This window comes from Haemaphysalis longicornis, unplaced genomic scaffold (assembly GCF_048455015.1).
Source record: "Haemaphysalis longicornis isolate Haplotype H1 unplaced genomic scaffold, Haemaphysalis longicornis Haplotype H1 scaffold_14, whole genome shotgun sequence".
In the NCBI taxonomy this organism is placed as follows: domain Eukaryota; kingdom Metazoa; phylum Arthropoda; class Arachnida; order Ixodida; family Ixodidae; genus Haemaphysalis; species Haemaphysalis longicornis.
The window spans coordinates 32,883,177-32,895,523 of record NW_027526245.1 but is presented as its reverse complement, the minus strand read 5'-3'; the positions used below and the strand labels follow the sequence as shown (position 1 = coordinate 32,895,523).

The 12,347-nt window shown below is 48.7% G+C and overlaps 1 protein-coding gene across 1 annotated transcript in view; it reads left to right on the top strand.

Moving 5' to 3' along the window:
- Positions 1-12,347, top strand: part of LOC144165032 (uncharacterized) — a 108,890-nt gene that overhangs the window by 83,058 nt on the left and 13,485 nt on the right. Inside the window, exon 6 of the mRNA XM_077695192.1 lies at positions 11,930-12,068. Coding sequence (XP_077551318.1) covers positions 11,930-12,068 — 139 coding nt within the window. The remainder of the gene's footprint in view (positions 1-11,929; positions 12,069-12,347) is intronic.

Here is a 12,347-nt window from a genome sequence, read left to right as displayed (position 1 = left end):
TGAATTGAAGCGACAGAGGAACCCCTGGTGCCCTGGTGGTGCTGAAAACTACTACCACAAATGCATAAACTAAAAAGTAAAATATTTTCGCTTAATAAAAAGCAAAAAACGTTTTATAAGCCAAGCTTTTTTTAAATCCAACAAATTACTCCTTTATTACAATGTTTAACGGCTTTTTATCTTTTTTTTTGAGTGAGCACTCAGCGCGCGCTTTTTGAAGTTTGCAGCGGTTCGGTTCTACAATTTTGGATTGAATCAATTGGAGTTTCGCCTGTCAAAATGCTTCTTTAAGTCTTCGGTACTTTGCCCATGCGTTATCGGGCACTCTGCCTATCTTCGGCACCGTGTGGAGCAAGGAAGCAACGAGTTATTTTCCAGAAACGTGGAATAGGGTCGTCTGCTTCGCTGAACGCTAGCGAGCCTTTTTGGTAGAAAATAACTTTCGCTATCCCAAATGTTCCCAGTTGGGTGCATAGCTGGTCATTTTTTTAGCTCCGGAAGATGCTGCTTGATGTGTGAATTGTGAACGCCAGCCTAGGCCATAATCACTAGCTAATCACTAGCGCCACCTTTAGTGCTATTACGCCGACGCAGCGCAGCTCCAGCCCAAGCGAGGTCTGCGACGCGCTCGTTAGTGCGCGTGGTTCAACCAGGTTCAACTCCACAGTTGCACAAAACATTGCAGTCCGATTCGCCTCGCCATGCCTCTTCAATGCTCCAGCCTTCACGCCAGCCCTCACATCTTGCGCAGTCGATGCCCGAGCCTATGTGCAACCACGCAGCCACGCAAGTACGCCAACGCTGTAACTAAGCCGGCCTTCGCCGTTGGACCAGTGCGCCATTTTGTCTTCCTCGCCCAAGCGTTTTGCACCGTTCACTCGCTTGCCTCCTTGTGCGCGTCTGCGCTTGCTTGCTGGCGGACGCTCCAGCAAGATTGTGTTTTGTGTGTGACCGCCTGCGTGTATCCGGCTCGGCGGCATATCATGCCGGGCATTGTGTGGGAGCGGCTCGTCTCAGTGACAATGTCGCGCCTATTCATCGACCTCATACGGAAAGAATTGGCACGGCGACAGCTGGACACAGCCGGTTTCAAAGAAGAGATAATTCGGCGACTGGAAGCCGACATTCGGCAGCAGCATGAAGCTAGCCCCCCGGTTGAACCGAAGGCTTCTGCCTCGTCCGCCGCGGTGCCTTTGACGCTAGACCCAGCCACGGTACTTAACCTTGCCAGACACATTGCCAAAGACTGCCTGCAACATGATCCGTTGCCTTTGCCAGAGCAGCCGCCATGGCAAGTGTTAGTAGCCCAAACATTGCCCTCACGAAGTGCCCCTGTCGCATGACACCGTCGCATCCGACGCGGTGTTCCCGCGCCATCATCCCAATATTCCATCGTCCCGCTTCGCAGCCAGCCCACTCCCAGCCAGCACGCAGTTATAAAAGGTACATTGGCCGAACACAGAGCTGTTTTTGCTTGCCACAGCGATGATCTTGACCATATCATTGATAGGAAGCTCCGTGTTTACCTGCTAGCGTGTTGCCCTACAGTCGGCGCTCATACCGGTACGATGGAGAAGGCAAGCAGTTCCTGAAAACTCGGGGGCCCTAATGAACCATGGCTTTAAAGGGGAATGTAATGAGCTACAATCAAAGCCATCATCCGTGCCTTGCTCATCGCAGCCAAGCAGCCGCTAACTCTACAGCTTCTGTGCGAATTCAAAACGAGTAAAGGCTACGAGCTTCCATTCAAACAGTACGGCGTCTGTGGCCCCTCCGCTTCCTTCTGAGCCTCCCGGATGCCGTATGCTCGACACGGGTAGGTGGCGAAACCAAGTTCTGTCAGGCCAGTTCTCACAAAGGAAGTCAAGCACATACAGAATTCCTTCAACAGCCAGAAAGAGGTCATACCGTTGGTGAACCACCTGCCAACTACTTTCAGCCCAGCCAACAGCAAGCCCAGCATGCCGAAAACTTTGTCCATGGACAGAAAAAGGGAAGAACGCTCGTGAGCCAGCCACCTACAGGTTCCAAGCCCGTCAACAGCGCCAACCAGGCGCGAGCTGTGCAGCAGCCAACGCCCAACTCGAGCCATCTGTGGTACCATAAGAGATTAAGGACAACTTGTGGCGCACCTGGCTGACCACTTCGTGAGTGGCATCGATGTACTTCAGCTGGACAAAAGCCCATGCCTGAAAGTTTTTGCAGCAGCACCGACCATTCAGCATTTGGTTACAAGACGAGCAAGGACTTCCTGCGTAGCAATTGTGGCATACTGTGTGCCACATGCAGCTCCATGAGACTGTTTGAGAGGGTGTCGGCAACCTCCTGTCCAAGGACAACTGGCACGCCTTTCACGAACCTCGAAGCCAAGGCTAAGGCCCTTACCATGCTTCAGTGTGCATGAAACTGCCAGTGCAAGGAAGCAGGACAGTGTAGACTCACCTCTGCAGTCAGTACAGCCACAGCTTAAACGGTACAATGCGCTTATTGGCTGTCTAGCCACCTAGATGACTTGGTGCACGAGTGAAGCGTGCGGCAGTGTTTCCCCCGCGTGTATGAGTGTTGTGCCTGTTGTGGACAATGTGCGGATATTACTGTCCACGAGACGTGGTCAACCAAACTGGTGGGGCGGGGTGCGAGCAGCCAGCCACATGTGCTGTAGTCATTGGGGGATCACTAGCATCACCTTCAGTGCCATCACGCCACGCAGCTCCAGGCCCATTCGAGGTCTGGGACATGCTTGCTTGTTTGTGCTTCATTTGTGCCCGCCTCCGGTGTGGTCAATCGTGTTGTATAATGTTCAAATAAATGCGTTCCTTTAAATAACTCCCATTCGCCTCGCCATGCCACCTGAATGCCCCAGCCTCCACGCCCAGCCCTCACAGTACCGCATACGGTGCAATTCATGAATTGCGAGGAGGACCAGAGATAGCGCAAATAAAAGTAATGTGGTTTTAGCAGCACAATATTTACAACAATCGAGGCCTAAACCTAAAAAATAGCTGCAGTGATTTCATTGAATCGGCAGATTTGAAGATCCACGGCGGGTAAAATGGATCACAAAAAGAATCTGGCTTGGATGTTTTTAAAAAAGCATAGTAGAGATAAAAAATGGAGGTGATTTCTTGCTGAATGGATGTCGGGATTTTTTACTATAGAAGTGTAGAGCATGTGTGTGTTTAAATTTGTTTTGAGATGGGGCGTGTTCAGACGTATTTAAGCACAAATGTCAAGGAAAGCATTTCTAGTAAATTTATCATGAGTGGTTTTCAAAGTTTCAAGACGCGTAACAAACAAATAGGCTCGGGTAACACTTCTTTACCATGTCTCCAGATAAACCTCTCTGAAGCGACATTTTTAAAACCTCTTGGTGTAGCATATGCTTGTGTTGTTCTCAGCAAGACATCTTTTACACGTTTACAAGTAAACTTCTCGAAACTGCTAGCGGTAAACGTTTGCAAGATGTCTTCACGTAGAGGTAGACGATTGTAGCTGTTTCAGGCTGTTTCAAGACGTCTTCAAGACAACTTGTGTTTCATGGGGGTCGACACTGCAGAAGTGGCGACGCAGGCTGCATCGCCGAAAATGTTCAAGCAGGGTATGATAGCGGGACTGGCTATTATTGCACGCTAGTAATAAGGGTTCATCTATCTGAAGTGAAATTTAATCCCAAAAGGCAGTGGCTAAACATACCAGCTAGTGTTACTCAAATTACGATCGTAGTGAACGTGCATCTTGAGAATCCGCCTCTTTCATTGCGGTGTGCTGCCACCTAGCGTGCCTAGCGGAAGTTGAAGCCGTAGGGTTTGCCGGCGTTTCCTCCGGCTGCGTTCTCGTTGTATGCACGGCAATCCCACATTACGGCGAGGAGCAGCCGAAGTTTTTCTTCTGTGTTGGTGTTATAACGCCTTAAGACGACAGCCCCTGGTCATCACATAATACCAGGCGGCTTCTTATCACTGAATGAGGGCTGGCAGAGAAATCTCGGACAGATCCGTGTGCCGTCCGAGTGGCAGCTCGAGCAGTACTTGGAGTCGTCTGGCATGAAGTGCGATCGCCAGTTCAACAAAGGCCGGCAGTTCGCAAAATGCCTTTAAGCGCTGGACACATGTACGATTGGTACACGCGATTCGCATGCGACTGATCGTTACGACTGTCGCCACTAGTCGTACGCGTGAATTTGAGACGGCCCGATGCGCGCATGAGATGCGTCGTCGGCGTCGCTCCGCCCACAGTTTTTGCACCATGGTCAACTACGACGATCGCTGAGCTGAATTTGTAGATTCTGCGCGTTTGTTCGCAAGAAATGGATAAAGCAAGCAATCGTGAAGCGTTTTCTGCCTTCGGAAACAGTCCGCGCACACGCCGGCCGCGCCTGCCAGCTCGGCACACTCAGCGGCTCGAACCGGCGCAGACCACGGTAGCAACCGCGCTTGTCGCTGCTCTTCTGAATCAATCTGATCGCTAAAAAGTTCCACATGCGAGAAAGTAGGTGTTAGTGTGGTGAAAAATTGTGCTAGGGATTGTTGTCAGGGCTTATTTTAAAAGCGGCGATCAGATATATCTGCCGCGATGCAAGCCTACGCTGTCCGTCGCCGCGGCGCGCGGTGCGCCGAGCAGCCGAGAGATGGCGATACCTGCGCGGAAGCATCGAAACAGGCTACGCAGATGTCTTGGTCACCGATCGCTCAAACGGCAGTTATAACTTAAATAGAGTTCCACGTGCGAGAAAGGGTATGATAGTGTAGTGAAAAGTTGTGTTGCGGATTGTCAATCGCAGTTGCACAGATAGCAGCGATCAAATATCCGCCAGGATGCTAAGCCTACAGTTCCCATCACCCGAGCCGACGCGAGCGACGCAAGCCGCCGTAGCCGATCGCGTGCGGCCGACGGGAAGCGATAGAAGCCGGCACCGTTCCCTTTTCGGCACTCCGAGTTACAGCGGAACGCAGCACAAGTTGTGGGCATTGTTCCGCGCACAACGAGCGCACACAAAAAATCAAACGATGTAAATACAACCACGACCCCTTCCCGCTTGTGCGGGAGCTGTGGAGAATGTCGTCTGCTGCCCCTACTGGACTGCTTAGGGACTTGGCCGCTAGGGGATTGCGCATGCGCAGTGGGGTTGTGAAAGAGGCGGATTGAAATGATCAGGTGGTGGGGTACGGCGACTGTCACCTCGCTTTGCACAACTTTTGCCGTGACTCTACACTTCTGTGTTAAGCCGAGCCTTGGATTACAAAAATAATTTCGGAATTCACATGATAACAAAAATGCCTTACGATTGAAACTAAGCAGCTTAGATTTTCAATTCGATATTTCCAACGGCGCTCCACGCTATTTATGCATAGTCTAAGAATTTAAAAATGGTTTGTGAAAAGGCAGTGCAGTAGAAAAAAATTCCCCCGCATTTCCCCGAGGGGGAGAATGTGAAAGTGCGAATGCACGGTTGTCGGCCCGCTTGCGGCGCTTGCGCTCGGCCCCCGCAGCCCACCGCCTCGCCGCCTTCTCTTCCATCTCTTCCATCGGGTTTGTAGTATCACGTGTACACCACGCAGTTATCAAGCCGCTATAACGCCGCTGAGTCGCCAACGTACGCCCCTGACGACGTAGTTTGAATGCGTTAAAGATATAAGGCGCGTTACTAACACTGATATCAGCGTCGCGTCCGTGGCTTAGTCGGTAGAGCGTCGCACTGCGGCCGCAAAGTCCTCGGATCGAAACTTGGCGCCGGATGCTGTTTTTTTTATATAGAGAGGAGGACTGCGGACGCCGCCGCCGCCGGCGGTGGAAGGTTTGGGGTCGCTTATAAAGTGCATTCGCACTTCAAAAACAATTGAAATGCTGTTTCAGTGTTATGTACAGGCGGGGACTGAATTTTGCAGACTACGCGAGCGCGTGGCAAAAGGCACCGATGCGCGCTCCGGAGGCCCGGCGCCTGTAGTCGAGACCGGCGCGGCGCGCATGCGCGTCCTGTTTTACTCGCTTCCTGCAGAGGGGCTGCCTTGATCACTCAAGCACCACAGAGCGACGCCTTTGTAGCATTCATTTCATCCCGACGGCACATTCTTTGCCTAATATGACGATTGCGCCGGCTTTGGAGCAAGACCTCCTCGCGTCCTGATAAACACTTGCAAGGGATGTTGTGCTTGTTCTGTGCTTTATCGTTTATAGACGATGAGACTGGCGGCTTGCGCAAGGCGTCCCCGAATGAAGCGTGTACAAATCAAAATCACACGGTGCCGCGTTACGGACAACGAAATGCCAGCTATATGAATAGCGAACCTTCATTCACCTTGTTTATTTTGTAATTTGGCCACTGAACATATATTTCAGCTCGCTCTCCGCTGCCCATAAAGAAAGCGATTTGCAAGTTCAATAAAAGAAATCCTCTTTTTTATTTTAAAGTCTACTTACTTACTTAAAAATGATTGAAAGACATACCCATATAAATTGTGTGTTCGTTCTGTGCGTCGCATTCGTAAAAATGGCACCTCGGGTTCCCATTAACGCCGTAAAATTATTCGCTACTTTTGAGGAACCATTTTTCAAAGCGACATTTGCGGGCTTACTAATAGGACAAGAGATGCTGTTAGCCGAGGAATTCATGCCTACGGGGATGAATTGCTCCAATGCCGGAGCAATTCTTCAAGGTCGGCTTGCACTGATTGATTATGAGGTTTTAACGCGCCGACGCTACAGAGGCGATTAGGCGCACCGTAGTTGAAAGCTCCGGATTAATTTTGATTACCTGAGGATGTTTAACATGTGCCTAAATCCCGAACACACTTGAGCATTTTCGCTTTTCGCCGCCATCACAAAAGGGCCAACTTGCAGATGCCCAGCGGATCCCAGAAGGACAGTCAACAATGAAACAGGAGGACAAGCTGATTGTTTTTCAGTGGTTGAGCACCCGTCCATTAGTCACAAGAACATTCGGAAGGCCCTAAGTAGCTGTTATATTACGGTGAGAACTAGCGAATAATGTTATGGCGTTCTTCCGTGGGAACCCGAGGTGCCATTTTTACGAATGCGTAGCGCAGAACGAACAGACAATTTATATGGGTATGTCTTTCAATAATTTTTAATTAAGGAAGTAGACTTAAAAATTAAAAAGAGGATTTCTTTTATAGAACTTCCAACTCGCCGTCTTTATGGGCAGCGGAGAGTGAGCTGAAATATATGTTTAGTGGCCAAATTACAAAATAAACAAGGCGAGTGAAGGTTCGCGATCCATATAGCTGGCAGTTCGTTGTCGGTGGCGCGGCACCGTGTGATTTTGCTTCGTACACGCTTCATTCGGGGACGCCGTGCGCAAGCCGCCAGTCTCATCTTCTATAAACGATAAAGCACAAAACAAGCAAAGCATTCCTTGCAAGTGTTTATCAGGACGCGAGGAGCACTTGCTCCAAAGCCAGCGCAATCGTCATATTAGGCGCCAAATGTGCCATCAGGATGAAATGAATGCTACAAAGGCGTCGCTCTGTGGTGCTTGAGTGACCAAGGCAGCCCCGCTGCAGGAAGCGAGAAATTCGGCGAGCCTGAGAGTAAAACAGGACGCGCATGCTCGCCGCGCCGGTCTCGATTGATTGATTGATTGTTGGGGTTTAACGCGCCGACGCAACGCAGGCGATGAGGCGCGCCGTAGTGGAGGGCTCCGGATTAATTTTGACCACCTGGGGATCTTTATCGTGCGCCGAAATCTCGTACACACGGGCGTTTTTGCTTTTCGCCTCCATCAGAAAAGCGGCCGCCGCGGCCGGGAATCGAACCCGCGACCTCGTGCTCAGTAGCGCAACCCCTTAGCCACTGAGCCACCGCGGCGGGTGCCGCGCCGGTCTCGACAACAGGCGCCGGGCCTCCAGAGGGCGCATCGGTTCCGTTTGCCACGCGCTCGCATGGTCTGCAAAATTAAGTCCCCGCCTGTACGTTCAAAACTGATTACAAAGTGCACTTTTCCCCCCTGAGTTGCCAAAAAATTTGATTTTTTTTTAGGCTCCTAAGGTGACATAATGTCGTTCTTCTGCTCCAAAATCGAGATTTCGCTGCTCCAAAAACTGCTCCCAAATCTGATTCACCTGTCTCACCCCTGCATGCTTCACTGTGCAGCAATACACTGATCGGAGCCCCTTGTAATGAAAGATGTTGTTATGTAGCAACAAGGCAAATGAGATGCATGGAGGATGGGAGTGATGACGCATTTACATGATGTTGCCACAGAGTGATGCGATTATCATCTATTTACAAGCGGTATTTGGTAAAACTTAGAGCGTGATTGAGCAAGGACGACAGAATGATGACAAACACAGGCGCTCAGTCGCAAAAAGTTTTATTGGAGGCGTCGTCTCTTATCATCATCACCAGCCTAACTACGCCCACTGCAGGGCAGAGGGCTCACTCATTAATCTCCAATTATCCCGGTCCTGTGCTAATTGCGACCAATTCGTCCCCGCAAACTTCTTGATCTCATCTCCCATCTAACTTTCTGACGCCTTCTGCCATGCTTGCCTTCTCTAGAGATCCACTCTGTTACCATTAGTGACCAACGGTTATCTTGCCTTCACGTTGCATTCCCTGCCCACGTCCATTTCTTCTTAATGTCTACTAATACGTTATTAAGATGCGTTTGTTCCCGACCCACTCCGCTCTCTTCTTGTTCCTTAATGTTACACCTATCATCTTCCGTTCCATTGCTCGCTGAGTCGTCCTCAATTTAAGTTGAACCCTCATAGTGACCCTCCAAGTTTCTATACACAAAAAATTTCCCGGAGCATGCGCACAAGAACACCACGAAAAAACACTGGCAAGAGAGCAGAGAGCAAGTTCCAGAAATTGAAATTCACTCGCTTTCAGCAATACCGATGTCTCATTGACGCACTGGTCTTCTTTCTGCTTGATGTGAAAGGCTTCTAAAAGCTCCCTGGTCATTGTGTTTTCACTTTTGCCCAAAATAGTAATCTTCTCTAAGAAATGTCTGCATTTAGACTTCAAATCACTGAATGGCCGGCACTGATCACAATGCACTGGTAAATGCGTGCCCGTACATATGAATTGGGCTACAAGTGGACATGATCCTTTGCGCCATAAGCCCATACATTGACTGTTTCTTCATTGTCAGTGATGGGCCCCGTGGATTTATGCACTAGTGTCCACTAATTGTGCTTTGCGTAGCAGTATCAGTGACTGCTTCTGCAGTTTCTCGTAAGTGACGTGCTTCTTCTGGAAATGTCAACAAATGCAACACTCATCGGCTTTGAAGGGCATGCTATAAAGTGGTCCAAAGAAACGCAAATTCCAACTGCACGAAATGTTGCCACTGGCACGTCGGCCATTGAGCAAAAGTTGTGCGCACGCAGAGGGTTTGTGGTCTACTAAGTTCGCGAGAGAAATCTGTTGCGGTCGTGTGCCAGTGGAGCCATAGTGGCTAATCCGGTATGGGATTGGCAGCTAGTGGTTCGCAGTGGCAGCCTAAAGTATGGCTGCACATACTTGCGTGAGCTAGCCAGTGTTGGTGATACAAAGAACAAAATATATGTGGAGGAGGCATTGGGGTCCCTTTCAGCTTGAGTAGCTTTAGACACGTGCCTTAGCTTCTCAAGCTGAGATTTCCCAAGCTAGATGGCTTGTGTGGTGCATTTAAGAGATGTCGGGAGACAGATAGAGAGAGAGAGAGAGATAGAGAAAGTGTCTACCAGTCAAGACGGGACTAGAAGGCCAGTAACTTGGTCGAGATTTGATCTAAGAAATTTTGGACGGAAATAATGGATTAGGGAATGTTTCTCAACCATGAATGTGGCGGGAACCCCTTGCAGGCTGGCAAATGTGATGGGGGAACTCGTATGTCAAACGATGTTTGTTAATTAATGTTAAATTTCAAACATTTAACTTTCCGATAAAGTCCCCCATACACCCATTCCATGCCTGCCTTTTGTGTGTGACTTGTACTGATGCATGGCATATATTATCAAGCTCTTGGAGCTAAAAGACACCCAAACACCTGTTGTGTACAGCCTTCTTGTGTGTCTGGCTTTTCTGCATAGCTGGCGTGCTGTGCAGCAAGCCAGCCCTAGACCATGAGCCAAGTGAAGAAGTTATTCCCTTTTTCACACCAACCAAGGTTAGGCAAAAAGGAGAAAACAATGGGGGGAGAGTGAAATGGCCTCCCCTATTTGAGAACCATTGGACTAAGACATGGCAAGAGAGGAACAATGTCATGCATTCTTGGGCAGTAACGCGATGGGGCTCTTCGATTTACACTCTCGGACTCACCGCGGATAGTCCGCGGGTAGTCCGAGGATTCCCCGAAGCCATAGGGATACATGGGAAAATCGAATGCCGGACTGCTTCTCGGGGAGTCCGCGGTGAGTCCGAGACTGTAAATCGAAGAGCCCCATTATCGGTAACTACAGTTGAACCTCGTTATAACCAACACTGCTATAGCTAATTATCGGCTATAGCAAACAAAATACGATTTTTGGTTACTCACGTTTTAGTTCAATCATGCTTATTCTTTTATAACGAAACTGAAAGTGTGAGAGCGGCCCGTGATATCGGATATAACGAAGAAATATTTGACCAGGAGGCTGAGAAGCTACTTGAAATAACTCCCCGTAATCTGAAACTGCATAAGTGTACGGGCCATTTCGTTCGTAGACACTGTGGAGAACTTCATCCTGCTCAGTACTGTGAGCAGCCACCAGATGAAGATCGCATCCTACATCAAATAAATAAGGACGCAGGCCTGTTTTGTCAAGTGAACCTTGTTCTGTTGTACTTTCACGTACTCATGTTCCGGGTCATTGACCACGAAGTGCAACAAGGATTACCTTAAGGGTTACCTTGTTTATAGTAGGTTCGAAGCCATAATACAGACATTTTTGTATCAACCATTTTTGCGCGAGCCAGATTGTCAAGTCGCTAGAGCCAATTTTGTTTACTGGTAGTATAACAAATATTGGTTATAACGAACTAATTTCCTGTCCCTATACTACTTCGTTAAAACAAAGTCTGTATACTTTTTTTCAGTAACTTGTAACTGTAACTGGTCACTCTCAAGTTGGAGGAACTTGTAACTGTAACAAGAAATACTGTTACAGTTACTTAATTGTTTTAATGAAAAATTATCGAACAGCTACACTCGTCATAGGCCAACGCACAGTTCGCAGTTTCCACTTTTTTGGACTTCCTTCTGTTCCCTATCTTTTCTACCATTCACCTTTCCAAGCTTAGAAGACAGAGGTTGGTGGTCAGTCTTCGAGGCTATTTTTAAAAACACTGCCTTTGTCCTGACTCGAGCGGAACCCAGAAAAACAAGAGAAACTCGCATCTAGACCTCTGCCTAGGAAGGAAGCTGGCCTTGCCTTGTAAAGAACGACCACCACAGAAGGGCCCATTGAGCATGGCACCCATGATGACACAAGGGCTTACCAGAAAAAAAGTTGATGCAACAGAATGAAACGTACATTACAATGTTTGGTGTGAGCCTCAGGTTTGGACCTCATCGCCTGGGCATTTATTATGGGCAAGGTTTTTACCACCCATGTCTTGGTATGTAAACAGCATAATTCGGTTCGTGATCTGTTACTTAGCATACAGATCCGTTATTGTTACGTAGCATACAGTAACGTAAAATAAATGACATTACTTTTTTCACAGTAACTGTAACAAGTTACTTTTGGAAATTCGATAACTGTAACTGCAACGAGTAACTTTTTTGACTGAGGCAACTAACTGTAACACTGTTGCTTTTTACTGGTAATGTTTTCATGACTGGCGACATGGAAGAGGCCTTTGTTTTGCAGTAAATACAAGTGTGCTGGTGATGATGACAATAGCAGAGCATAGTCGTTGTAAATGATGTAAAACGTTGTAAAAGGTGATGTTTTGGCTAACATGTGCTGAAAAAGCCTCTGTCTGCCTCGCACAACAGGAACCAGCGGGTGACCAGGACTTCTGTGTGCAAGATCAAATGGAGGCTACTGAGTCATGCACAGAACAGGTGGTAGAAGATCCTGTTGAATGGGAGTCCCCAGAGCCATACAGATTGCTCCTGCTTCAGGCCTTGGAAGGTAAGCCGTGAGAATGCTTTGACGTTGGGCTTGGATGCGGTGTGAAGGGTGTCTTCATTATCAAGCAATTGATGGCAGCCACACAGAGTGGATCCCTAGAGTGGATCGTTAAATCCAAGGGTAAACAGAGTGGATCCCTAGAGAAGGCAAGCATGGAAGTGGGCGGCAGAAAGTTAGGTGGGCAGATGCGATCAAGAAGTCTGTGGGGATAAATTGGTCGCAGTTAGCACAGGACCGGGATGATTGAAGATCTGTGGGAAGGCCTTTGCCCTGTAGTGG